Source organism: Oncorhynchus mykiss, chromosome 21 (assembly GCF_013265735.2).
Source record: "Oncorhynchus mykiss isolate Arlee chromosome 21, USDA_OmykA_1.1, whole genome shotgun sequence".
NCBI classification, from domain to species: domain Eukaryota; kingdom Metazoa; phylum Chordata; class Actinopteri; order Salmoniformes; family Salmonidae; genus Oncorhynchus; species Oncorhynchus mykiss.
In genome coordinates, this window is record NC_048585.1 from 45,099,085 (window position 1) to 45,126,269 (window position 27,185).

Below are 27,185 nucleotides of genomic sequence, written 5' to 3' on the forward strand. Positions count from 1 at the left end.
CATTGTCGAGAATTCAGAGGTTGAGACAGCAGGTGCAGCTGAGAGAGAGTCGAAAACAGGCCAGGCAGTCCAGATGCCTTATCCTAGGGCTCAGGTCCTTCGGGACGGGAGGGAGAGACACCAGATAAGACAGGAGAATTACACCAGATATAACAGACTGAACCTATCCCCCTGGCACATAGACTATTGCAGAATAGATACTGGAGAATAGAGACTGAGAAATTTTAAATTGGCTACATGTCATATTAAAAAGCATAGAAACACAATAGGTCAGGAGCCAGACAGGGAGCCTAAGAAGGAACAAAAATTAATTATTTAGGCTATATTATTTAAATGATTTCAAGGTTAAAGCCTACAAAGAAATACATTGTGAAGGATTTGCAGGTCCGACACAACAGGCTGGTAGCACTCATAAAGCGCTCAGCATTTAAAAAACATTTTGTTGTATTCAATCGTTATAATCTATAAATTGCGCATATATTCTGACTTACTTAGAAGTAAATACATAAATAAGAATAGAATACGTTTCGAAACACTTCTACATGAATGTGTATGCTACCAGGATTACGGACAGTCCTGATGGATTGTGAATAATGATAAACGAGAAAGTTACAGACGCACAAATATCATACCCCCAAGACATGCTGTATGACAAGAGTTATGTTGAGAGGTAGCTTACAAGTAGGCATTTCATAGCACTGTTTACACCCCACTGTATTCTGTATATATGATTAATAAAATTGGATTTGATTTTTGACACTAAGGATGCTTGCCAATTCAGGAGACATAGTTCTAAAAGAGAGTACACCAGGGCTATATCTCCAGATAAATTTGGCCAGGAGGGCTGTATTGCTCAGAGTTGGCAACCCAGCTACAAGGCACACTTGTTTTATCAACACGAGATGCAGTTCAGTCTTTAGAGGAAGCAGACCTTTAAGTAGGTTGTTGGAAATGCTCTGTGGTATGTTGGGTATTTGGTGGCATTGATGAAGAGTGATGCAAAAAAAAATGCTGCCAATCAGATTACTTTGTAGGAGTCCCACCATCCCGCATCCATTCCACACCTCTAACCGCATCAGTCCTCCGTTCCTGTACGGACTACTCCAGCCCCAGCTGGTTCTCTGTCCATGGCCTTGACACCTGTGCCCTGCTGGGCCTATGTTTATGATCTCCAAACCTGTGCCCGGCTGGGTCTCTGTTCATGACCTCCACACCTGTGCCCTGCTGGGCCTCTCTTCATGAGCTCCACACCCGTGCTCGGCTGGGCCTCTGTTCATGATCTCCACACTTGTGCCCTGCTGGGCCTCTGTTCATGAGCTCCACACCCGTGCTCGGCTGGGCCTCTGTTCATGATCTCCAAACCTGTGCCCAGCTGGGCCTCTGTTCATGATCTCCAAACCTGTGCCCAGCTGGGCCTCTGTTCATGATCTCCACACCTGTGCCCTGCTGGGTCTCTGTCCGTGCCCGACACCTGTGCTCGACTGACACTAAGTCAGCCCCGTCCTCTGCTCCTTACAGGCTGGGCATTCTGATGGAACAGGCTGTCACGCCCTGACCATAGAGAGCCTTTTTATTCTCTATTTTGGTTCGGCCGGTGTGTGACTAGGGTGGGTAATCTAGGTTGTTTATTTCTATGTTGAACTGGTATGGTTCCCAATCAGAGGCAGCTGTTTATCGTTGTCTCTGATTGGGGATCATATTTAGGCAGCAATTTCCCCACTGTGTTTTGTGGGATCTTGTTTATGTGTAGTTGCCTGTGAGCACTTCATTTTCTTCATCTTTCATTTGTTCGTTCTTTAATGTTTTTGTGCATTTCATTCAATAAACATGTGGAACTCATATCACGCTGCTCTTTGGTCCGAGTATGCTTACAACGAGGATCGTGACACAGGCGATGAGTCACTCTCCATTTTCAGTTAATTATATATAATTGTAATTATTTGTGTTCAATTGTCCCTCTGTGGTGTCAAAAGTATTCTCCCCTTAATTCACTAAGGGAACAAAAGCCCTTAGCTGAATTCTCGAATTACATTTTGATCAATTAATGTCAGTCTTTGAATACTCCATTGTATAAACTATTTAATTTTCCAGCTTGCGTGCCTTTTGCAAACAATTAGAGTAAATTTGTCATTCTCACATCCTCCTCCAATTCGGTGTCTTCAATTACTTCCTTGATTTACAATCAAAACAATTTAACCAACATTAGGTTTTCGATGTGAACTTGATATTACATTTATAAATTAAGCCATTTTTCTTATTTGAGATAAACAACTCCTGTGGTGTTTAGGCTTAATGCATTTAGGCTATAAATTCATTTCTATACATTCGAATCCTGAAGAGTGTGAGCGGCTTGACACAAAGGGACAGGTTTTCATAATAAAAAGTGATGATGATGATGACAGATTTACAGGCTGAGAGGAACGAGGATTGTCGGATGAAGCCCGATACTTTTCTACTCTCAGATTGTCACAGTAAGGAAAAGAAAGCATTAAAAACGGCTAAATACAGCCGTGTCGGGATTCGTTACACCGTATCATTGGCGAGTATGTTCATTCTTGGTTGAAAATGCCCTCCGAATTCGCTGCACTCGTTAATTCCTGGTGTAGCAACCTCGACTGATGAGCTTTATCCTGTGCCAAGGCTGCATTAGATTATTAATTAAATTAAAATTACATTGCCATTACCAGTATATTTGCGTGGAACATTGTAAGGAACCATATGTCCCAACTGATGACCTTCCTACTGCACAGAATGTGGGCAATACAGCTCAACCTGCCAGAGCTTCCTGGGCATATAGAGCAGCAGAGGATGGGCAAAGTTCCTCTCCATCTCTACTGAGCTGCAGATGGTGGTGGAGGGCGGTCCCACCACATTTTGTCAACCCTGACAAAGTCCATCTCTGGAATCCCATTCCCAGGCAAAATGCGTTGCCATCCCTTGGTAAGGCATACAGCTCTCCCTGAAATCCGAAGACAACAACATCCCCACATGAGAAATAATGAATTGATGATCAATTCCCCAGAGAACACGAGACATACTGTGTAGGCCTAGTATATTGTTTAAAATGCAAGTGCTCACTCTAAATACTTAAAATACAGGCTGGATGGGCTGAAAAGTAGAACTATTAATTTAATTAAATCAATAGATTCAACACCATCAAAGACGATATTTTGTTTTACTTGTCTATTATCTCCATAAACTAAACATCATCATTAATGAAAATAATAACTCTAGATTAGTATGAAAATAGTGGGGTTAACAGACTATTTTGATGGTCAGAGTCATCGGGCGTTAAACTAGCTAACGTTACTTCATTAACCTGTGTCAGTGTCAAAACACCAGTTTACTAACGCGTTAGAGAGCGTTGCTAAAGCTACACTGTAAATCTTGTTAACTGAACCGAGCTAACATATTACTGTAGCCTAATACACTGATCTTACCTGCTAGATATTCCGATCGATGATGATGATCAATGAAAACAGTAGACAAAAAAAAATTGTAGCTAACGTTACTTCAGAAAATAAAGATAATTTGCGGACAAAATTACCTGAGGAAATATATTTTTCCATGATGCTCTTCTAGCGTTTAAAGGTCGCGCCAAAGCTCATCGCTAACGTTACTTCAAAAAAGAAAGAAAACTCACAAACAAATTACCTAAAAGGAAATATCTGTTGACGAGAGTTTAAAGGTCCCACCATATCTCTATCCTCATTGGTCAATTCTTGGTTACTTCTTGGTTGCACTGCCAACTCGGATTGGTTGTTGAGTGCAATTCTTGGTTAATTTTTGGTTGCAGACGGCGATATGATTGGTGGTCGCAACCAGAAATTTCCTCAACTCACCCGGTCAGGGGGTGCAACACTGTCGATAGCATGCTGGACTTCGGCAAGAAGTTTGTTTCATTTCAAATGCTTGTTTCATTTGAAGTTGTACACAATTATCAGTTAATATTTGGTTTTTATTACCCATTCATTGTCAGTTAGAGACACAGTAGTGCATTGGGACCCAAAAGCATAATCATTGCTCTAACTCCTTGTGAGAAGTGCAAATCAATCCCAGAACAACAGGAAAGGACCTTGTGAAGGGGTTGGAGGAAACAGGTACAAAAGTATCTATATCCATAGTAAAACAATTACTATATTGACATAACCTGAAAGGCCGCTCAGCAAGGAAGAGGCCACTGCTCCAAAACCGCCCTAAAAAAGCCAGACTATGATTTGCAGCTGCACATGGGGACAAAGATCGTACTTTTTGGAGAAATGTCCTCTGGTCTGATTAAACAAAAATATAACTGTTTGGCCATAATGACCATTGCTGTGTTTGGAGGAAAAAGGGGGAGGCTAGCAAGCTGAAGAACACCATCCCAACCGTGACGCACGGGAGTGGCAGCATCATGTTGTGGGGGTACTTTGCTGCAGGTGGGACTGGTGCACTTCACAAAATAGATGGTGTCATAAGGGAGGAAAATTATGTGGATATATATATACACATTTTTATTTTTTGAATTTTACCCATTTTTTCTCCCCAATTTCGTGGTGTCCAATTGTTAGTAGCTACTATCTTGTCTCATTGCTACAACTCCCGTTTGGGCTCGGGAGAGACGAAGGTTGAAGGTCATGCGTCCTCCGATACACAACCCAACCAAGCCACACTGCTTCTTAACACAGCGTGCATCCAACCCGGAAGCCAGCCGCACCAATGTGTCGGAAGAAACACAGTGCAAGCTTGGTTAGCTGCGCCCGACCTGCCACAGGAGTCGCTGGTCCGTGATGAGACAGATGTATCCCTACCGGCCAAGCCCTCCCTAAACCGGACGACGCTAGACCGATTGTGCGTCGCCCCACGGACCTCCCGGTCGCGGACGGTTACGACAGAGCCTGGGCGCAAACCCAGGGTCTCTGGTGGCACAGCTGGCGCTGCAGTACAGCACCCTTCACCACAGCGCCACCCAGGAGGCCCTTATGTGGAAATATTGAAGCAAGATCTCAAGACGTCAGTCAGGAAGTTAAAACTTGATCGCAAATGGGTCTTCCAAACGGACAATGACCCCAAGCATGCTTCCAAAGTTGTGGCAAAATGGCTTATGGACAACAAAATCAAGGTATTGGAGTGGCCATCACAAAGCCCTGACATCAATCCTATAGAACATTTTTGTGCAGAACTGAAAAAGCGTGTGCGAGCAAGGAGGCCTACAAACCTGACTCTGTTACACCAGCTCTGTCAGGAGGAATGGGCCAAAATTCACCCAACTTATTGTGGTTAAGCTTGTGGAAGGCTACCCGAAATGTTTGACCCAAGTTAAACAATTTAAAGACAATGCTACCAAATACTAATTGAGTGTATGTAAACTTCTGACACACTGGGAATGTGATGAAAGAAATAAAAGCTGAAATAAATGATTCTCTCCACTATTATTCTGACATTTCACATTTTTTTAATTAAGTGGTGATCCTAGCTGACCTAAGACAGAGAATTTGTACTTGGATTAAATGTCAGGAATTGTGAAAAACTGTGTTGAAATGTATTTGGCTAAGGTGTATGTATTCTGACTTCAACTGTATAGTCTTGTTGGCCTAATTTCAAACCTTTGTTTGTTACCAGTACCTTGTTCATAAAGGAAGAGTTGACAAAACTATTGAGACACTCAATCTTTATCTGCACTTTGTCATCTTGTTGAATGCTTTAGGACCGGAAATCTGACGAGAGAGAGAGAGATCATAAGGGACATTTAATCCCCCAGTGTTTGTCTATGAGAGACCCGGTGATGTTGACCTCAATAGGTCTCACTTTACACTGAGCTACTTCCTCTCACTCATACCACCAGAAGTGATGTGTACCCTCACTGGCCCCTCCTCTACCTCAGACCCCAATCATATTCTCCTTATAAGGTGCTTCTCACAATAGGGGTATGTGCTCAGTGAAAAGCCAAGACAGGAAATACTAAGGGGTGAATAACATAATGAGAAAGGCCATTTTGATTTATCTCTTTATCTTTCTATGTGATCAGTATTATGCAATTGTCTACTGCTGGGTACACCCTTTAAACAAAAAAAATACCATGTCACTAACACACACACAACAGAGATCTAAGTTAAGAGAGGCGAAAAGAGGCAACTGATCCTCTGCGGCCATTAAACAGTGTTTTTACTTCTAACTCTCTAACCACACCCTGTACCACCTGAGCTGTGTGACCTAACTGAGTTGGAGAGAGCTAGAGTGGCCCTGAGGTACAACTAACAAACACTACAGAGATATTTACTGATTTACATTTCAATACATGTAATTTATCTACACAGATACAATACAGCAAGATTTAAACTTGTATTGAAGGATATGGCAAATCCATATATTCAAAGATATGGCCAACCAATTTTCCTCCTCTTCCATCCTCCTCCACGTTGTCATCTTGTAGCAGCATACACTACATGGGTGTCCAGCTCCTTCTCTCTTCTCTTCTCCATCTTCCTCTTCTTGGAGGTGAAATTCAGGGCGGCATAATTCAATGCATCTGAATCTTGGATCTGTGGATTTGCGAACATCATGAAATAGGCTACGGTTGTAATTTTCACTATTTCTGAATTGCTTATATTTCAGTATTTAATCACACAGCATTTACCTGATCATTTTGTAGTCGTCTTTGAGAATCACGTTCTGAATATGACATAAAAGAACGAGAGAACAGATTAACGGATCATTCTATTCCAGTGTACACGCTGACTCTTCACAGGCCACAAATAGTCAGTACACACTGACACACTGACTGTAGTTCACAGGCCACATATAATCATGAAATGACATGGTCCTACCTGTGTTTTGTCTTTTAGCATCTCGTATGATCTTGAGGACCAAGATGAGGATGACTATCAGGAGGACAGCAGTCACAACACCCAGGATATCAACCAGGGGAAAGGGGTACATGATGGGTTCATCATCCTCTCCTACAATACCGATAGTTCCATTACACTACCACCCATCACAACCAGTGGGAAAAGGTTCATTGATCTATCATCCTCTCTTATCAAAACAATTCATTTAGAATCACAAGTATAAAAACCATACCCATTTAAATCTAACAATTATTAGCTTATATCGAAGATATGGGTTAAAATTGATGTTTGAAATGATTTTCACCATACAATAACAGACTAAGCATACCTTCAGGACATTTCTCTGGCTCTTTGTCAGAATCATTGTAACCTTTTGGATGAATAGGAGAGTTGAATATTCCTACCACATAAAGTTGATTGAAAGTTAAGTTGTGGTAGTCACAGCTGGGAAATGATTACCTGGAATCATCAGGAAAGTCATGTTGGTGAAGATGAAGTATTGATCGTACATTCCACAGCAGTACAGACCAGAATCAGCTACATTCACCTCTGTGATTTTGAGGAAAATTATTCTATTGCTGATGAACATTTCCACATGGCTGGGCTGAAAACCATTGTGATGCTTGACATACGGCTGAGAGCTGTACATAGACGCGATGCACAAAGGCTCTGAGACGTTGACTTGTTTGAACCAGGCAACGTGTCCTGGTCCTTTAAGGACATCAGTGCACTGTAGGGTGACATTATCCCCAGGATGGACCACCACTGAGAGTGGCGGAGAGACCAACATGACAGGGGTCAAACCTGAAGGAGAGAAAATAGATTTAGAAACATAACTTTCTGTGTAATTCTTATGGAAAGTACATCTGGTGTAATTGAATAAAAAGCTATTGTTCACACACACAATCTTTTGCACACTAGACACAGTCACAAATATTTGACAGATCAAATCTATTAAAGTCTGAGATGAAGATAAAGTATCTTACAGAAGCCGTAGAGGACCAGAGGTGATACATATATGCGTGCCATTCTGTGTGTACACTACACTGCCAGACAATTAAGGAAGGACTGAATCTTCAAAGATGAGAGATGAAAGTAACTTGAAATTATGGGCGGTACATAGTGTGACAACCATATAGCTGCATACACCCCAGATTGATAACAAGCCACGGGTTTTCCACTCTCGCATTTGGTTTGAGAGAGAGAATGCGAAGATATTTCAGTTGTAGACTGCCGTACTGTCGTATATCATTATCATAGAGGTTCCCAGAATATAATATTGTAAATACTCAGAATTGATCAAATGTATTGCAATAGACCAGTTGGTTACACATAGTGTCCTTTTTAAAGTAAGTTTGGATGAAAGCAAATATTTCAAAATCTGAATCTGTTTTCTCAATGATGATGCCCAGCATGGTTAGATTGCATAATTACACTACTGGTCAAAGGTTTTAGAATACCTACCCAGTCAAGGGTTTTTCTTTTTTTAAACTGTTTTCTACATTGTACAATTAGAGTGAAGACATCAAAACTATTAAATAACACATACGGAATCATATAGTACCGCAAAAATGTTAAACATGAAAATATATTTTATATTTGAGATTCTTCAAATAGCCACCCTTTGCCTTGATGACAGCTTTGCACACTCTTGGCATGGTCTCGACCAGCTTCACCTGAAATGCTTTTCCAACAGCCTTGAAGGTGTTCCCACATATGCTGAGCAGTTGTTGGCTGATTTTCCTTCACTCTGTGGTCCGACTCATCCCAAACCATCTCAATTTGGTTGAGGTCGGGTGATTGGGGAGGCCAGGTCAACTGATGCAGCACTCCATCACTCTCCTTCTAGGTCAAATAGTCCTTACACAGCCTGGAGGTGTGTTGAGTCATTGTCCTGTTTATAAAACAAATTATAGTGCCACTAAGCCCAAACCAGATGGGATGGCGTATCGCTGCAGAATGCTGTGGTAGCCATGCTGGTTAAGTGTGCCTTGAATTCTAAATAAATCACAGACAGCATCAGCAGCAAATCACCCCCACAGCATAACTCCACCTCCTCCATGCTTTACGGTGGGAAATCATCCGTTCACCAACACCGCGTCTCACAAAGACACGGTGGTTGGAACCAAAAATCTCCAATTTGGACTCCAGACCAAAGGGCAAATTTCCACCGGTCTATTGTCCATTGCTTGTGTTTCTTGGCCCAAGCAAGTCTCTTCATATTGGTGTCCTGTAGTAATGGTTTCTTTGCAGCAGTTTCCTTGAATAAGGCAATGAAGGCCTGATTCACACAGTCTCTTCTGAACAGTTGTTGTTAAGATGTGTCTGTTACTTGAACCATGTGAAGCATTTATTTGGGCTAGAATGTCTGAGGCTGGTAACTCTAATGAACTTATCCTCTGCAACAGAGGTAATTCTGGGTCTTCCATTCCTGTGGCGGTCCTCATGAGAGCCAGTTTCATCATAGCGCTTGATGATTTTTGCGACTGCATTTGAAGAAATTTTAACATTTCTTGAAATGTTCTGTATTGTCTGACCTTCATGTCTTAAAGTAATGATGGACTGTTGTTTCTATTCACTTATTTGAGCTGATCTTGCCCTAATATGGACTTGGTCTTTTACCAAATAGGGCTTATGTATACCCCCCCCCCCCCCCCCCCCCCCACCTTACAACACAACCGATTGCCTCAAACGCATTAAGAAGGAAAGAAATTCCACAAATGAGCTCAACAAGGCACACGTGTTAATTGAAATGCATTCCAGGTGACTACCTCATGAATCTGGTTGCGAGAATGACAAAAGTGTGCAAAATTGTCATCAAGGCAAGGGGTGGCTATTTGAAGAATCTCAAATATAAAATATATTCGATTTTTTTTGTTTGTTACTACATGATTCCATATGTGTTATTTCATAGTTTCAATGTCTTCACTATTATTCTACAATGTAGAAAATAGTAAAAGAAAAACCCTTGAATGAATAGGTGTTTTGAGCGGTAGTGTATATTGGTCAGGAGACCCCCTGGAGTGTGTAAGAATTAGCTGAAATTGGTGGTGTTTGAACAATAGGGTGAACTCTTCAGACTGCATCAAGTAGATCACTAAACTAAGAAACTCTTACAGTTGGCTGAAGCCAGGAATGGATTGGCCATCTGGCATTTCGTGAGAATGCCAGATGGACTTGTCCATCTTTAGCCCAATCGGCTTGTCTAACTTGGGTTTTTTACATAAAATCTGGCTAATAATGAAATTCATGAAATTGACTTGTTACTAACATCAGAAAACATTCATATTGCTGATAAACACGTAGATAATTCCTTTGATGATGCAGTAGTAGATATACATGGTTATAGCATATAGAGGAAAGATAGGAATGCAAATGGAGAAGGTGTTGCTTTATATGGCCAGAGTCATATTCCTGTTAGGCTGAGAAAGGATCTGATGTCAGATGATGTGGAAGTAATATGACTACAGGTTCATCGGCCTCAGCTAAAGCCTATTTTTGTAGGAAGTTTCTATAGATCACCAGGGTGCTAAAAGTCCATATTTGGACTATATGTGTGAAATGTTCATTGGTGTATGTGATATCAACAGAAAGGTATATTTTCTAAGGGAACTAAATATTGACTGGTGGTCATCAAGCTGTCCACTCAAAAAGAAGCTTCAAGCTGTAACCAATGCCTGCAATGTGGTTCAGATTTTCCTTCAACCTAACAGGGTACTTACTAATCCCTCAGAGGTCTGCTCTAAAGCAGTATCCACACCCATCAGATGTAGTTATCATAATAATAGCCATATGTAGAAAAAACAACATTACAAAGAGTGGGACAAAAATTGCATATAATAGATCATACAAGAGGTTTTGAAATTATTCTGATGTCGAAGATGTGAAAAATATTTGCTGGTCTGATGTGTGTAATGAGGATGTGTGTAATGAGGATCAACATGATGACGCACTGGAAGCATTTATAAAATTGCTTCTTCCGGTTACTGATATGCATGCACACATCTTGAAACTGACTGTTAGAACTGCCAAAACCCCATCGATAGATGATTAATTGATAAACGGTATGGCTGAAAAGATCAGGCAAAAGTGAATAGCAAAGAAGTTTGACAACACAGCAGACTGGAACATTGAAAAAATCATGTAACTAAACTAAACAAAAAGAAGAACAAACTATACTATGGAGCAAAGATAAATTATATAAAGAATTAAGGTAAACAGCTCTGGAGTACCTTAAACTAAATTCTAGGCAAAAAAGTGAAGTCACCTCCATCCTTCATTGAGGCAGATGGCTTGTTCATAACACAATCCCTTGATATTGCCATCCACTTTTATAACATTTTTGTTGACAAGAGTAGCTCATTTTAAGGTCTGCATGGACAATCCGGTTCTGCATTGGCAGTGCAGCATTTACAGAGATATGACCTCTACAGAAGTCAGGACATTCATACTTCTTGAACATTACAGAGCAGCTCAGAGCTCTTGTGAAGGAAGTTGTCAAGGAAGTGAGTTTGTGTCTATTATACTTCCCAGCCTCACCTACCATCAACCAACCATGTCAATGCGGAGCTATAAGGAGCCCTCCGTATTACAAAATTTGGAAGGCGCACAGTGCCACTATTTGCCACATCTTCACTCAGGCCTGGAGGGAAGAAAAGGTCATTCCACTGCCCAAGAATAGCAAAGTACACTTTAATGGTTCAAACAGCCGACCAATCAGCAAACTTTTGGAAAAAATTGTGTTAGACCGAATACAGTGTTATTTTACACAAACTAACAATGGACTTTCAGCATACTTATAGGGAAGGGCGCTCAACATGCTTGGCACTGACACAAATTGCAAAAATTATTGACTGAAATAAATTTACAATAAGAAGCCTGTGGAAGCTGTGTTCTTTAACTTCAGTGTGGCTTTTGACATCATTGATCATAACCGATATGTCAGGATTTGGCCAGGGTTGTTCCGGTTTTGGTCACTAGATGCCCCCATTGTGCTTTTTGACCCTTTTGTTTTCCCTTGTTCCCAGTTATTATTTGCACCTGTGCCTCGTTTCCCTTGATTGTATTTAAACCCTTCGTTTTCCTCAGTTCTTTGCTCTGTGTTTGAATGTTGGCACCCAGCCCCAGTGATGCTGTGAACATGTGTTGCACCAGTTGGACTCTCTTGTGGTACTCTGTTTTTGTTCTTGTTTATTTATTTTTGATTATCTTTTGAGGCTTTTTTCTGCTGTACCTGCCACCTTGTGGATTTACCTTTTTGACTTGGAGGATTACCTTTGTTCTCTTGGGATTACTTTTGAGGTTATGGATTTATATTTTTGCCTGAAGAACTTTCCTTTTTACTTTATTACAACACCGTCTCAAGTACTGCTGTGTCTGCCTCATCTTCTGGGTTCTGCCAACTATTCGTGGCTCAGTTTGCTAAGTGACTGATTCTCACACCGGAGACCCGGGTTCGTAACCGGGTCCTGAAACTATTGCTGAAAAAAACGTAGGTGTTATGGATTTACAGTGGGGCAAAAAAGTATTTAGTCAGCCACCAATTGTGCAAGTTCTCCCACTTAAAAAGATGAGAGGCCTGTAATTTTCATCATAGGTACACTTCAACTATGACAGACAAAATGAGAAAAAAAATCCAGAAAATCATATTGTATGATTTTTAATGAATTTATTTGCAAATTATGGTGGAAAATAAGTATTTGGTCAATAACAAAAGTTCATCTCAATACTTTGTTATATACCCTTTGTTGGCAATGACAGAGGTCAAACATTTTCTGTAAGTCTTCACAAGGTTTTCACACACTGTTGCTGGTATTTTGGCCCATTCCTCCATGCAGATCTCCTCTAGAGCAGTGATGTTTTGGGGCTGTTGCTGGGCAACACGGACTTTCAACTCCCTCCAAAGATTTTCTATAGGGTGGAGATCTGGAGACTGGCTAGGCCACTCCAGGACCTTGAAATGCTTCTTATGAAGCCACTCCTTCGTTGCCCGGGCTGTGTGTTTGGGATCCAGCCTCGTTTCATCTTCAATGCCCTTGCTGATGGAAGGAGGTTTTCACTCAAAATCTCACGATACATGGCCCCATTCATTCTTTCCTTTACACGGATCAGTCGTCCTGGTCCCTTTGCAGAAAAACAGCCCCAAAGCATGTTTCCACCCCCTTGCTTCACAGCAGGTATGATGTTCTTTGGACGCAACTCAGCATTCTTTGTCCTCCAAACACGACGAGTTGAGTTTTTACCAAAAAGTTATATTTTGGTTTCATCTGACCATATGACATTCTCCCAATCTTTTTCTGGATCAACCAAATGCTTTCTAACAAACTTCAGACGGGCCTGGACATGTACTGGCTTAAGCAGGGGGACACGTCTGGCACTGCAGGATTTGAGTCCCTGGCGGCGTAGTGTGTTACTGATGGTAGGCTTTGTTATTTTGGTCCCAGCTCTCTGCAGGTCATTCACTAGGTCCCCCCGTGTGGTTCTGGGATTTTTGCTCACCGTTCTTGTGATAATTTTGACCCCACGGGGTGAGATCTTGCGTGGGAGCCCCAGATCGAGGGAGATTATCAGTGGTCTTGTATGTCTTCCATTTCCTAATAATTGCTCCTACAGTTGATTTCTTCAAACCAAGCTGCTTACCTATTGCAGATTCAATCTTCCCAGCCTGGTGCAGGTCTACAATTTTGTTTCTGGTGTCCTTTGACAGCTCTTTGGTCTTGGCCATAGTGGAGTTTGGAGTGTGACTGTTTGAGGTTGTGGACAGGTGTCTTTTATACTGATAACAAGTTCAAACAGGTGCCATTAATACAGGTGGAGGACAGAGGATCCTCTTAAAGAAGTTGTTACAGGTCTGTGAGAGCCAGAAATCTTGCTTGTTTGTAGGTGACCAAATACTTATTTTCCACCATAATTTGCAAATAAATTAAAAATCCTACAATGTGATTTTCTGGATTTGTTTTCTCATTTTGTCTGTCATAGTTGAAGTGTACCTATGAGGAAAATTACAGGCCTCTCATATTTTTAAGTGGGAGAACTTGCACAATTGGTGGCTGACTAAATACTTTTTTGCCCCACTGTATGTTATTAACATTCACAGACAAGTTGAGGCAATCCCACCTTGTATTTTAATCTATTGCACCTAAATCAACAATTTATCGGATCATCAAGAACTTCAAGGAGAGCGGTTCAATTGTTGTGCAGAAGGCTTCAGGGCGCCCAAGAAAGACCAGCAAGCGCCAGGACCATCTCCTAAAGTTGATTCATCTGTGGGATCGGGGCACCACCAGTACAGAGCTTGCTCGGGAATGGCAGCAGGCAGGTGTGAGTGCATCTGCACAGTGAGGCTAAGACTTTTGGAGGATGGCCTGGTGTCAAGAAGGGCAGCAAAGAAGCCACTTCTCTCCAGGAAAAACATCAGGGACAGACTGATATTCTGCAAAAGGTATAGGTATTGGACTGCTGAGGACTGGGGTAAAGTCATTTTCTCTGATGAATCCCCTTTTCGATTGTTTGGGGCATCCGGAACAAAGATTCTCCAGAGAAGACAAGGTGAGCGCTACCATCAGTCCTGTGTCATGCCAACAGCAAAGCATCCTGAGACCATTCATGTTTGGGGTTGCTTCTCAGCCAAGGGAGTCCGCTCGCTCACAATTTTGCCTAAGAACACAGTCATGAATAAAAAATGGTACCAACACATCCTCCGAGAGAATCTCCTCCTAACCATCCAGGAACAGTTTGGTGACAAACAATGTCTTTTCTAGCATGATGGAGCACCTTGCCATAAGGCAAAAGTGATAACTAAGTAGCTCGGGGAACAAAACACCGATATTTTGAGTCCATGGCCAGGAAACCCCCCAGACCTTAATCCCATTGAGAACTTGTGGTCAATCCTCAAGAGGCAGGTGGAAAAACAAAAACCCACAAATTCTGACAAACTCCAAGCATTGATTATGCAAGAATGGGCTGCCAGCTAAACTGAGTATTTATGGATATAAAGAAGGACATTATCGAACAAAAGAACCATTTGTGATGTATCTGGGACCTTTTGGAGTGCCATTTTGGGATGGTTTGTCCTCTTGGTTTTGCCTGCCATATCAGTTCTGTTATACTTTAGAGTGTTTTATATCCAAATCTACCAATTATATGCATATCCTAGCTTCTGGGCCTGAGTAACAGGCAGTTTATTTTGGGCACGCTTTTCATCTGGAAGTGAAAATACTGCCCCCTACCCAAGAGAGGTTAATAAAATGTAATCTAATAGGACATTGTAATGGAACTATCAGTAGGACAAGACGATGATGGAACCATGTACCTCCTTCCCCTGGTTGTGATCCTCGGTGTTGTGACTGCTGTTCTAATGATAGTCATCCTGGTCCTCAAGATCAGACGAGACACAAAAACACACAAACACAGGTACATGGAGTGTCACGTTGGTAACAATGAATTGGGAGACAGGCGCAGGAATGCGTAATAGGTTTTTTTATTCAGCCCAAATGACCTGATCTCTGTATTCCACCCATACAAATATATGTAGGGTCCCTCAGTCGAGCAGTGAATTTCAAACACAGATTCAACCATAGAGGCAAGGGATGTTTTCCCATGCCTCACAAAGAAGGGCACCGATGGGTAAAAAAAAAAGCTGTACTTTAATATCCCTTTGGCCATGGTGAAGTTATTAATTACACTTTAGATGGTGTATCAAAACACCCAGTCACAGCAAAGATAAAGGCATCCTTCCTATCTCAGTTGCTTGAGAGGATAGGAAACTGCCGAGGGATTTCACCATGAGTTACGGATTTGAATGGCTGGGATAGGAGAAAACTGAGGATGGATCAACAACATAGTTACTCCACAATACTAACCTAAATGACAGAAGGAAATAATATATTCTAAAACATGCATCCTCTTTGCAATAAGGCACTAAAATAAAACTTCAAAACATGTGGCAAAGAAATTCACTTTGGGACTAATCCGAAACAAAACATTGAGTACCACTATTCCAACCTGGTAGGTTGGGATGGATGGGTTGGAGCATAATGAAAATGTTTAGCAACCCAAAGGTTGCGAGTTTGAATCTCAACACAGACAACTTTTAGCAGCATATTAGCAGCTTTTCAACTACTTACAACTTTTTTGCTACATTGCAACTACTTAGCTTGTTAGCTAACCTTTCCCCCAACCCTAACCCTGACTTTAAGCCTTTAACCTAACTCCTAAACTTTACTCTGACTTTACTCTCTCTTTACTCACATGCGAAAGATAGAGAAACTCACTTTCTTTAGATGACTCTGGTATTTCCTCAACATCGAGATTTGTGAGAATAAATAATTATAATGATAAAACACATGTCCAGCAATGGTTTGCCTTTGTTTCATGATAACTCCTGATTAGCCATATAAATAGTTGAAAAAGTACCTTGAATTTTTTGGAACGATCAGGTGTTGAAGCCACACTGTACATAGACGAGATACACACAGGCTCTGATCCGTTGACTTGCTTGAACCATGCTGTGTGTCCCACAGCCGTTGTAACATTGGAACACTGCAAGATGATGGTATCCCCAGTACGGACCATCATAGTCTGAGACTGAAAAACCAAAACAGAGACCAAACCTGAAACGCAAAGTACAAAGTCCAACATTAATGGTTATAATCATTGATATCAATCTTACTATGTCTCCATGTTACATTTAACAGTAGTTTACTTACTCAATCCATAGAGCAGTAGAGCTGGTAAGAAGGTTCTGGACATTCTGTGTGTAGATAAATTATTCTCTGTCTGGTTGTGAATCAGAGAACAGCTTTTCCTTCACTCCGAGATCACAGTGAGATCAAAGGTGATTTCATTGGTAGAGGGAGTGGTAGTTGATATTGGACCACAATTTCTATTTACTGAAAGCAGAATTGACAGACATTTTATGTGTAATGTGAAATCAGAAGTGTAGCACATTTATGTTGAATCAAAATGGAGATAGGTGCTTGGGATTGGTTGGGTTCATAGGGTGAAGTCTTGTTGTCACCTATCAAGGTTAGTGCTCATAAGGCTTTATAAATTCTGTTCAAAATAACTATCCACTAGCCTTAACCCCCAACCCCAGTCCTAACCGTAACCCTAGCCTGACTGAAGCTACAACTACAAAGGTAGACGGGTCTTTTCAGAGACAGCTATTTTTTGTGAGAGGGGGAAGCTGCAGTCCAGTATGACGTCTGGAGTATGGGCGAGTGGGTGTGTCGAAAGGAAAAAAGATGGCACGTGGAAAGGAGTTGGTGTGTCAAAAGCTAGTTTAATTTAAAACAAATAATAGAGTATTTTCATTCAGAAAACTGACAATTGTTTATTTTTATTAAAAGCACGTGTTTGCTTACTGTGACTGGCACCCTGGTATTGGCTACAAGGTAGCTCCTTCCCACGACATTGCCGGACAATAGTGCTTGGCAAGAGGGAGCAAAGGGCACTGTGTCCTGGTGTTATTGATGTTGAGTAGTAGACTATTTGTATGAATCAATGTGACATCTAGATGCTTATCAATATTAGTTATTTCTATCCTACTTGAAAAAAAAATATGTGATGGTAAAAAATGGCCATGTTAGCTATCGCCGGCGGCACGACCTTGATATAGCTACCCAGTAAGAAACACCCCCAGTCTGATTTAGTGCCTGGTCTTGCTCACTATGTTCTGCCATCTGGACATTGTAGAGGGAAGCTGAGAGCATTATCTTTCCAAAGATTGGATCATAATATTTTGTAGCTTAAGCCATTCAAACGATATTTGCAGGAAGAAGACAGAAACCTCTCTGTTTATTACAACCACATATTTCGGTTTACTAGTGTAACCCCGGTAGTATGAACCAAGCTCAAATTGTTTTATTTCAGAGTTTTTCTCGCAACCCGATTTTCAAATCGAGCAACCCAAAACAGGTGTCCCTTAGTTTGGGAAACGCCGTACTAACCAATGATTTCAGGTCATCACTGGCTCCAGCCTTGTAGTTCCAGTGACCTCACACTGTGGTTGATGCACTTGTCATCTTTCTAATGTCAGTTAGACCATGAAGAACAAACTGCAGTAAATGGGCATTACCTGACTATAGCAGTGGAGGATGCTGTGGGGAGGACAAATTATAATAATGGCTGGAATGGAGCGAATGGAATGGCGTTAAACCATGTGTTTGGTGTATTTTCTACCATTCCACTTATTCCACTTTAGATATTATCACAAGCCCGTCCTCCCCAATTATGGTGCCACCAACCTCCTGTGATCTATCGAGAACTCTTTTCACACATTTGAGTCAATCTCTGACTGATGCCGCAATATACTGTGGTTGAAGTGATCGATCACATATAGGCATGTTGTTCGTGATGAACTTTGGAGAAAAGGTACAGTAATTAGTACTGTTCGATTTCATTTAACATGAAAATATAGTTAATTCATGTACATATTCTTTTAGATACCGTGTAAAATCGATCAATTTGATGTCATTTTAATGAACAGAAAAATTTGTTTTTCTTTAAAAAAAACAAGGATATTTCTAAGTGACCCCAAACTTTGGAATGGCAGTGTATATCTGAAACATTTACGAATGTTAATCATCTGATCATCTGACAGACAGAACGACTAGTATTTCTGAAATTCACTGAGGGTTATGGTCCTCCTCTTCCTCCTCTGAAGAGCCTCCACTGTTATACACACAATGGGTATCTATCTATCTACAGAGGAGGACAATGACAAAACACTGTCTGGCCACCCCTCAGTTATTTGCGGTATGTAGAGCCAGCTGTAATGATGCAAACTTACTATTGAAATAGAGATTGAGGTCTTTGATTAATCAAAACATGTATATTTTTTTGGTTTGTTTCTTGCTTTTGCTAGGTCGGATGTTTGAAAGACCTTTATCGCTGGAGACACAGATCATTTGGAATGCTTCATCATTGGGAAACTTGGCAACTACTTCACTTCAAAGTGACAATGGGGCAAGTTCCAGTGTTGATCTAATCTCTGTATGCTCACTCCAAATCCAACTCCAACTCCTCACTCCAACACTGGAACATTCTTTGGAGATTTGAACAATTTTGCTTTGCTACAAGGAAGAGTGGAACCAGTTTTGGGCTGACCAGTTCAGATGCCAGGCCATTAAACATGGTGATATAGTGCTGTGCTGTACGTGAATATGGAATGTACCAGGCTGAATATTCATGGTAAATACAATATGGTTGTTTATTAACAATATACAAACATGAACCTTAGTTATTACACTGTATTAGCCAAGACTGTATTATTTACAATTAGAAAAATGTGGAAATATAAAAGGTTAAATTCTTTCAGGTGCGGACATTCAAGTGGCAACTGAAGCAGATGTGAGGATCCTTGTCCTCCTCTCCATCATACGAACGGAAATTCTCCTTTGCTGTTTACTTTGCAGTCATCATCTTCATCATCTACCTTGTCAGGAAAAAGATCAAGTCAATGATTCAGTTTCTCAATCCTTCAGCTGTTACCAACATAAATGTGGTTTACTGCCTGGTGAAATGTTTCAGTGCTCGTCAGCTTAGTTGACAATGTCAAGGTAAAATGCCCACATGTTGATGATGCAGATTTGCATATAATATTTGATCAAACTTTCAATAAATAATTTAATCGTTACAGTATGATATGGTAACATACTCAAACAAGACTGGAAGTACGGCAATTGCATTATGGGAGCATACACAAAGTTTCTCAGAAATGTCTCCATCCTGCCCTCTCCCTCATCCACGCTCTGATCTGTTCATTGAGAAGCTCCGTGCACCGTCATTTTCTGAGTCCATGTTCATATTTGAAAAAAGGAGAAGAGATAAACGAGAGAGATACATGCTGTCGTGGAAATTCAACACCAGGGACACCTGAAGTCAAACTTAAATGAATCTGGAGAGCTGGAGAGATTCCAAGAATAGTATTTCACCAAGTAGTACACATCTGTCAGAAACTCTCACATCCACATTCACTTAATACTATTCCCAAACACACTCAGTAGTCCCAGACTACAGTGTTCCCAGACTACAGTGGTCCCAGACCATAGTGGTGCCAGACCACATAGACAATTCCCAGAATTGCCTAAAAACAGCTGCCGGTGGGGCTTCTCTACCCTTTCCACGACAGTACTTCATCCACAATTAGTAAATTACCCCAGAAACATGTGAAGCAGTATAACGTCAGGCAAGATTTAATGCCAAATTCCTCACTTGGTTTGTGAGTGAAGTGTCCATGCTCACCCCTAATAAATAACAAAACATATATTTTTTGGTGTATTCTTGTTTGGTGTAATATTAATGAACCTTTCTAGGGCAGACGTTCCGCTAGCGGAACCCCTCGACAACGGACAACGGACATAAATCTTCCTAGAAAATATTCCTATTCATGAAAATCACAAGTGAAATATATTGGAACAAAGCTTAGCCTTTTGTTAATCACCCTGTCATTTCAGATTTTCAAAATATGCTTTACAGCAAACACTAGGCATTTGTGTAAGTTTATTATAGCCTAGCATAGCATTATGCCTTGCTAGCAGCAGGCAAACTTGTCACGGAAATCAGTTTACCTTTGATGAACTTCGGATGTTTTCACTCGCGAGACTCCCAGGTAGACAGCCAAAGTTCATTTTTTCCCAAAAGATTATTTTTGTAGGCGAAATAGCTCCGTTTGTTCTTCACGTTTGGCTGAGAAATCGCCCGGAAATTGCGGTCACCACAACCCCCGAAAAATATTCCAAATTAGCTCCATAATATCGACAGAAACATGGCAAACATTGTTTAGAATCCATCCTCAAGGTGTTTTTCTAATATCTATTCGATAATATATCAGTTGGGACAATTCGTTTTTCACTCTGACCGATTGGAGTAATGGCTACCTCTGTATTTTACGCGAGAATCTCTCTCGGAGCCACCATGTGACCACTTACGCAATGTGGCTGCCTACAGCTATTCTTCAACAGAAATGAGTAAAACTACGTCACAATGCTGTAGACACCTTGGGGAATACGTAGAAAGCATAAGCTCGTTGATGGTACATTCACAGCTGAATAGGGAGTCACTGGAACGCAGCGCTTTCAAAACCTGGGGCACTTCCGGATTGGATTTTTCTCAGGCTTTCGCCTGCAACATCAGTTCTGTTATACTCACAGACAATATCTTTACAGTTTTGGAAACGTTAGAGTGTTTTCTATCCAAAGCTGGCAATTATTCTAGCATCTTTTCCTGACAAAATATCCCGTTTAAAACGGGAACGTTTTTTTTTCCCAAAATGAAAATACTGCCCCCTAACACCAAGAGGTTTTAATGCAACCGCTGTGTCAGCAAAAAGCATAATCTGAGTACGGCACTCAGAGCCCAATCCAGCCAAAGAAATGTCCGCCATGTTGGAGTCAACAAAAGTTAGAAATAACAATATAAATATTAACTTACCTTTGATGATCTTCATCAGAAGGCACTCCCAGGAATCCCAGTTCAACAATAAATGACTGGTTTGTTCCATAAAGTTCCATAAAGTCCATAATTTATGTCCAAATAGCCACTTGTTGTTAGCGTGTTCAGCCCAGTAATCCATCTTCATGAGGCGTGAGCACTTCGTCCAGACAAAACTCAAAAAGTTCCGTTACAGGTCGTAGAAACAAGTCAAAGGATGTATGGAATCAATCTTTAGGATGTTTTTAACATAAAATCCCCCCTCCTTTATAGCAGAAGCCTGAAACAAGTTTCTAAAAATGGTGGAAGCCGTTTTTAGAAGCCTTAGGAAGTGCCTTAGGAAGTGCAACTTGACCCCATAGACACTGTGTATTCGGTAGGCCAAGCTTTGAAAAACTACAAACCTACAAATTTACAAGTGTTTTCTATCCAATACTAATAATAATATGCATATATTAGCATCTGGGATAGAGTAGGAGGCAGTTCACTCTGGGCACGCTATTCATCCAAAAAAAAAGAAAGTCAAACGTTAGCACACATTTATCGAGAGCTCTTCTTCACAAGAAAGTGTGTGTTACCACCAGGATAATAATGTTATGTTGTTCATAAATCCCTGTTGATTCTCTTGAGAATAATTATAATAACTGTAGCTACATTTTGTGCCCCTGTTGTGGAATATTCTAATCAAGTGAGAGAGCAATTTCTTCAAACAATGATCTTTTTCCAATATTGATGAATTATTGCAATAATGAGACTAGTCAACCCAACAGTCTTGACTTTTAGGCCCAGAGCGTAACCGCTAATAAAAAAACAGATATTATATATGACCTAAAATGCTGAGTTAGGGCTGGTTCCACCCCTCCCATAAGCCACTTTGGTCCATCTCCTGGTTATCTGCACGGGATGTTTTACCCCAAAACCGTCTTAGTTTCCCAGATGCCAGTGTAGTAGGCGGGGTGCACGCTAATAGCGTTTCAATCGGTGACGTCACTCGCTCTGAGACCTTGAAGTAGTCGCTTTTCTGGAGCAATGGGTAACGACGCTTCGTGGGAGGCAGTTGTTGATGTGTGCAGAGGGTCCCTGGTTCAAGCCCAGGTAGGGGCGATGGGAGGGACAGAAGCTCAACTGTTACACCAGGAAGATGTGCAACGAGAGATCGTTCTAAACTCTTCCAGGCTATCTCTATCTAGGGTCACACACACCACATCTTGTCTATGGAATGCCAGCTTTAGGTTTTTATCGCCAAGTCAATGTCAGCTCAAGCTATCTCTAGCAAAACCCATTAACATGACCATACGCCCAGACTAACTGCAGGAAGCTAGAGTGGAAACCACCATCTCTTTACAGAAACACAGAATTAAACAGAACAGAAATGTCCTACTATTTGTTAAGTATATAATCCTTAACTATTAATATCAAACAAATCAGGTGAATATTAATTTTTTCTATCAGACCCCGTGTGAGGACAATACATCATTTTCAGAATTGCATAAAATGTGTGCATCTTTTTTTATCAGCTCTTACACAGTCTTACCCTCAATGCCCAGCTTGGTTCCGTTCACTTGAGTTCCTTCATTGGCTAAAGAGAACCACACAACATTTAGACATTCTGATGGAAGAAAATCTGAAACACAGTTTTCTACGAAACGTTCTGTTTCTTCACTGATCTTGAATCACGAGATACACACCATCTCCAAAATAGTATTAATTACACAAGAATATTCTACAATGATATGATCCAACATCAGTATGGGCAACATTCCATAGGGTCAAATTAAAACTCAAATTATCCTAATGTAGCTCAAAACAAGATGTATTTATTTGCAAAATCTCTCTGGAATTGCACCATGTCCCGGTGTGTTTCAGCCATATCCAGGATAGCACTGAGTCTACCGTGGAGAAGCACTCTAGAGTCGCAGATCGCCATATATGCACCGATTCTGTCCGCACATGCTGTAATATAATGGGATGCATGGTACAATCTGGAACACACAGGAGAGAGGACATAGTTGGAGAGGAAAATATTTCCACGGGTGAGGACTGGCCATCTGGCATTTCGGCCAAATGCCAGATGTGCTGGTACATTTATTGCCTAGTGTGCCTGTCTAACTTGTTGTTTTTTTTGCAAAATGATAATTATCTGGCTAATAATGGGGTCATCGAGGAAGAAAAATCTGGATTGTCAGAAATGCCAAAGCCCATTTCTGGTCCCAGTCCACCTGTATTTGCCCAAGGTGTAAATCATTCATAGAGAAAGGACTCATGTTTGGCTAATTGATGTAGATGTACAATTAATTAATTCACATCCTAATTTGCATTAAGAGTTACAGTAAAGCCATGTCAATAAGTTAGAGGACAATGTCATTATCTTACAGTAAATACCTACTGAAACAGAGGAGAAATGGACTAGACAGTCTAGATATTCACGCACTGTACTTACTGTACAAGTGAGATGCAGAATCACCATACAGGTGAGTAGTGGGGTCATCTTGCAGTCCATCCTGAGTGGTTACTCTCGCCTGCCCTGAACCAAATGGACTGGTGCAGTACTGTGATCAGTAGGAACCTTTTTTCTCTGATTTGTGGGAAAATACAACAAATCACACCCTTCCTGGTAGGTGTGTGAACTGACACTGCACTTCTTACAAAGAGAGCATTTATTGTAAATAATATATATATATATTATTATTTACAATAAATATATACATATGCAGTATGTGTAGTCAGAGATATTCTCATGGTGTGCAAGTACCAGGTCTCTCCTGAATATTTGTGTATGTGGTCGCAGAGATGTTCTGTAGACAGCGTGTATAAAGAGATGTACAGTGTGTATAAATTAATGGTTTATTAGGTTAAAAACAGACAGTCATACAACAAAAACAGGATTCTCTATTAGAGGATTTCTTACAAGCTGTCAAAAGTGATGGCTATTTAAGGCATTACAGGATCATTATATAAATCTAACATATAGACAATGTTCAAATTACAGTTTCTTTGTTGTGTGTAAAATGCCATACTAATGTCAGTTACCAAAAGCAGTTTTATTAGGCTACCAATAGTACTTGGAGTCTTTGTGACAGTGGTGATATCTTTCACTGCTGCTGAAGGTATCTGACATCAGAGTACACTGCATCCTCTCTGCTGGTCTTCTTTCTCGCTGTTCTAGAGGAGGACTTCTTCTTGGGGGTGAAACTGACAGCTGCATAGTTCAACATGTCACTGTCTTGATTCTGAGGGGGGTGGAGCCATGAGAAAATACATTATGATGACAGCATGTTCTACTATATAGTGTTTCTATTCTCCTGTGGAAGAAAACACTCTACAAAAGACATGACTGTTCAGACTGTACACCCACTACAATGACCTGACAGTCAGTGGAACAGAGACAGAAGTTCCATGGAAAAATCAACAACAATCACAAAGATCAGTAGGCTACATCTAGTACAGTGACGTATTACTTCCAAAAAAGCTTAATAACATAAAAAGTATACATAAACTGAATACTAGCTGTAAGGAAAGTTAAATAGCAGTTGTAAAGAAACACTTTACAAAATTACCTGATTGCCAAACGACTTTGGGACATCTGTCTTCCCTTGAAAGATTGAAATAGAGGAATGCCAGCAATTAATTTGAAGGCAATACATGTTTCTGTTCAACCTCGTATAGTTAGTTAACTATTCTTATAAGTTGGACATTGAAATGATGTTTGCAGAATGTACATTTTATTGACATGAAACATTAGACTTGATGTAAAGTAATACCTCTGCTATCTCTGTTCAGAGTCTTGCACAGCGCCCAGACAAGTAGAAGGGTCACTATCCCCAGAACGATGTTGGAGACGACCAAGGCCACAACAGTAGGACTCAGATCAAATGGAGAATCATGCTCTGGAACTGTGGAGAATGTACAGGTATTTAGTATTAATTAACCCTTAGTAGTAAGACCATCAAACAATAAAATAATGCACCAATAATCTAATGGTGGTACAGCTCTATCTTGTTGTGACAAAAGTATGTACTTTTTTTAGGTTAATTTTTCTAAATATATCATTGTGCTGATTTACAGATTAAATGGGAATTACCTTCAATATCCATATTGGTCCCGTTCCCAAACAGTATGTCCCCACATGAGGCCACAGCACAGTAGTACGTTCCTGCATCAGAGAGGCTGAGGTTTCTCTTGGAGAGGTTGTAGACACAGCTCTGTGTAGGAGACCCAGTCTCAGAGCTCTTCTCACACTGATCACTCCTGTCTCCATGGGTGTAAATGATTCCTGGACGGGATTCTCCTGAGCCATGTCTGAACCAATAGACACTGTGTTCTCCTGCACAGGTCTTAGTGTGTACTGTACAGTTCAGAGTCACAGAGTCTCCTAGCTGGACTGACTCAGAAGCAGGCTGCTGTACAACAGTATTACTGTTCAACTGAGCACCTTTGAAATTAATAAATAATTATTCAATATTACATCCACAAATAAATGTGTTTTAATTAACCAGCATTTGTTTTCCTCTTACATTACTGTGATTATTGTGGATTGTCAGAGTAATATAGTAGTTAGATTAAAATGTTTATATGCTTTGCAAGAACAACAATTTTCCTAATAATCCTGTTTACATGGACACATCTGAAATCAGGCTGCAGAAAATTGGCAATCTAAATAAAATGTATACCAGAAGGAACATGTTAATTTTGGAGAGCATATTTCATTCTGTGTTAAGACATAGAAAGTTTGTAGCTACGTGAAAACAACTTTTAAGACACATAAATTGTTGTTCCGAACTGACTTTCCTCGTGCTAAAGGGCTAGACGTGCTCGACTGGTGCTAGCACAATGCACAGATCAAATACACCACCGGAACGCCAATGAAGGTGATGACATGTCCTAATAACTCTACGGACTTCTCAGAAAACCAGGTGTTTTAATCGGTGTGTGCTTACTACGATCACGACCTTACGCCGAGTAAGGTGTCTACATGACTAACACCGTACTCAGCCTTCTGCCATAATCAGTTTAATAACAAATTATTAGTGTGCATGTAAACGTACTTGTTGTAAATACTGTGTTATCATTACCTTTAACCATCAAGGCGGTTCCAGGTCCAAACTCTACAAAGTTTAAGTGCAAAACTCCACAGTAGTATATTCCAATGTCCTCTGGCTTCGTAGCAGATATAGTTAGGTGACATTTTCTTTTTTCTATCAATACATGAAAACGCCCATTTCTAAAGTTACCAAAATATTGTACATGTTTGTAAAAGATCTCTGCCTTTGCCACACACTGGAGTTTCTTGCCAGTGGTCATCTTGTACCACACCATGTGATCAACATTACTGGTTACATGGCATTCAACTGTCACGTTGTCCCCCAACTTTGCAGCTAGGAATGGAGCAGGCTGAGAAGTCTCAGATGATTTAGTCACATCTGAAACAAAATCAGGTATTTCCATTGAGAAAAAGACAATATACCAAACACTTATTATTGAACCCAGATTAAAACTAGACTTTCTTAGGAATGTGTCACTTACAAGAGTTGCAGAGAAGAAGAAAGACCAAGAGCTCAACCATCTTGTCCTCACCCCTAGCTTTTCTGGTGCAGGGGTGATTTGTTAAGTGCATCCTGTACAAAGTCAGACTCACATATCTTATGTCTGATTGGTCAGATCTAGGGGGCATCTGATTGGTCTGTCAGATGTATGTTCGGCTCATCATCTGATTGGCTGCCGAGTAGGTCATATGTGGAAACAGGAACAGTCTTTCTATGAAGTTTGAATCAGTGTCACTTTGCAAGAAAGGATACAAGACAATACAACCTGAAAATATGATGTTTGGATCAGAGGGTCACCCATGTTGTGAGTAAGGAAACTCAAACCTACTTAGGGACTTCCCTGTCTTTACTTTGACTTCACAGTTCACCTAGAGTTTTTTTT

At 40.7% G+C, this 27,185-nt stretch overlaps 1 protein-coding gene across 1 annotated transcript; it reads right to left on the bottom strand.

Annotated features, from left to right (window-relative positions):
• Positions 1-24,081: 24,081 nt before the first annotated feature.
• LOC110500544 lies at positions 24,082-26,903 on the bottom strand. Its single transcript, XM_021577952.2, has 6 exons — positions 26,784-26,903; positions 26,333-26,680; positions 25,342-25,692; positions 25,022-25,153; positions 24,818-24,852; positions 24,082-24,490 (listed from the first exon to the last, which is right to left on the bottom strand). Exons 1-6 carry the CDS (start codon positions 26,872-26,874, stop codon positions 24,353-24,355), a joined length of 1,095 nt encoding a protein of 364 aa, XP_021433627.2. The 5' UTR covers positions 26,875-26,903; the 3' UTR covers positions 24,082-24,352.
• Between the last annotated feature and the right edge of the window lie 282 nt (positions 26,904-27,185).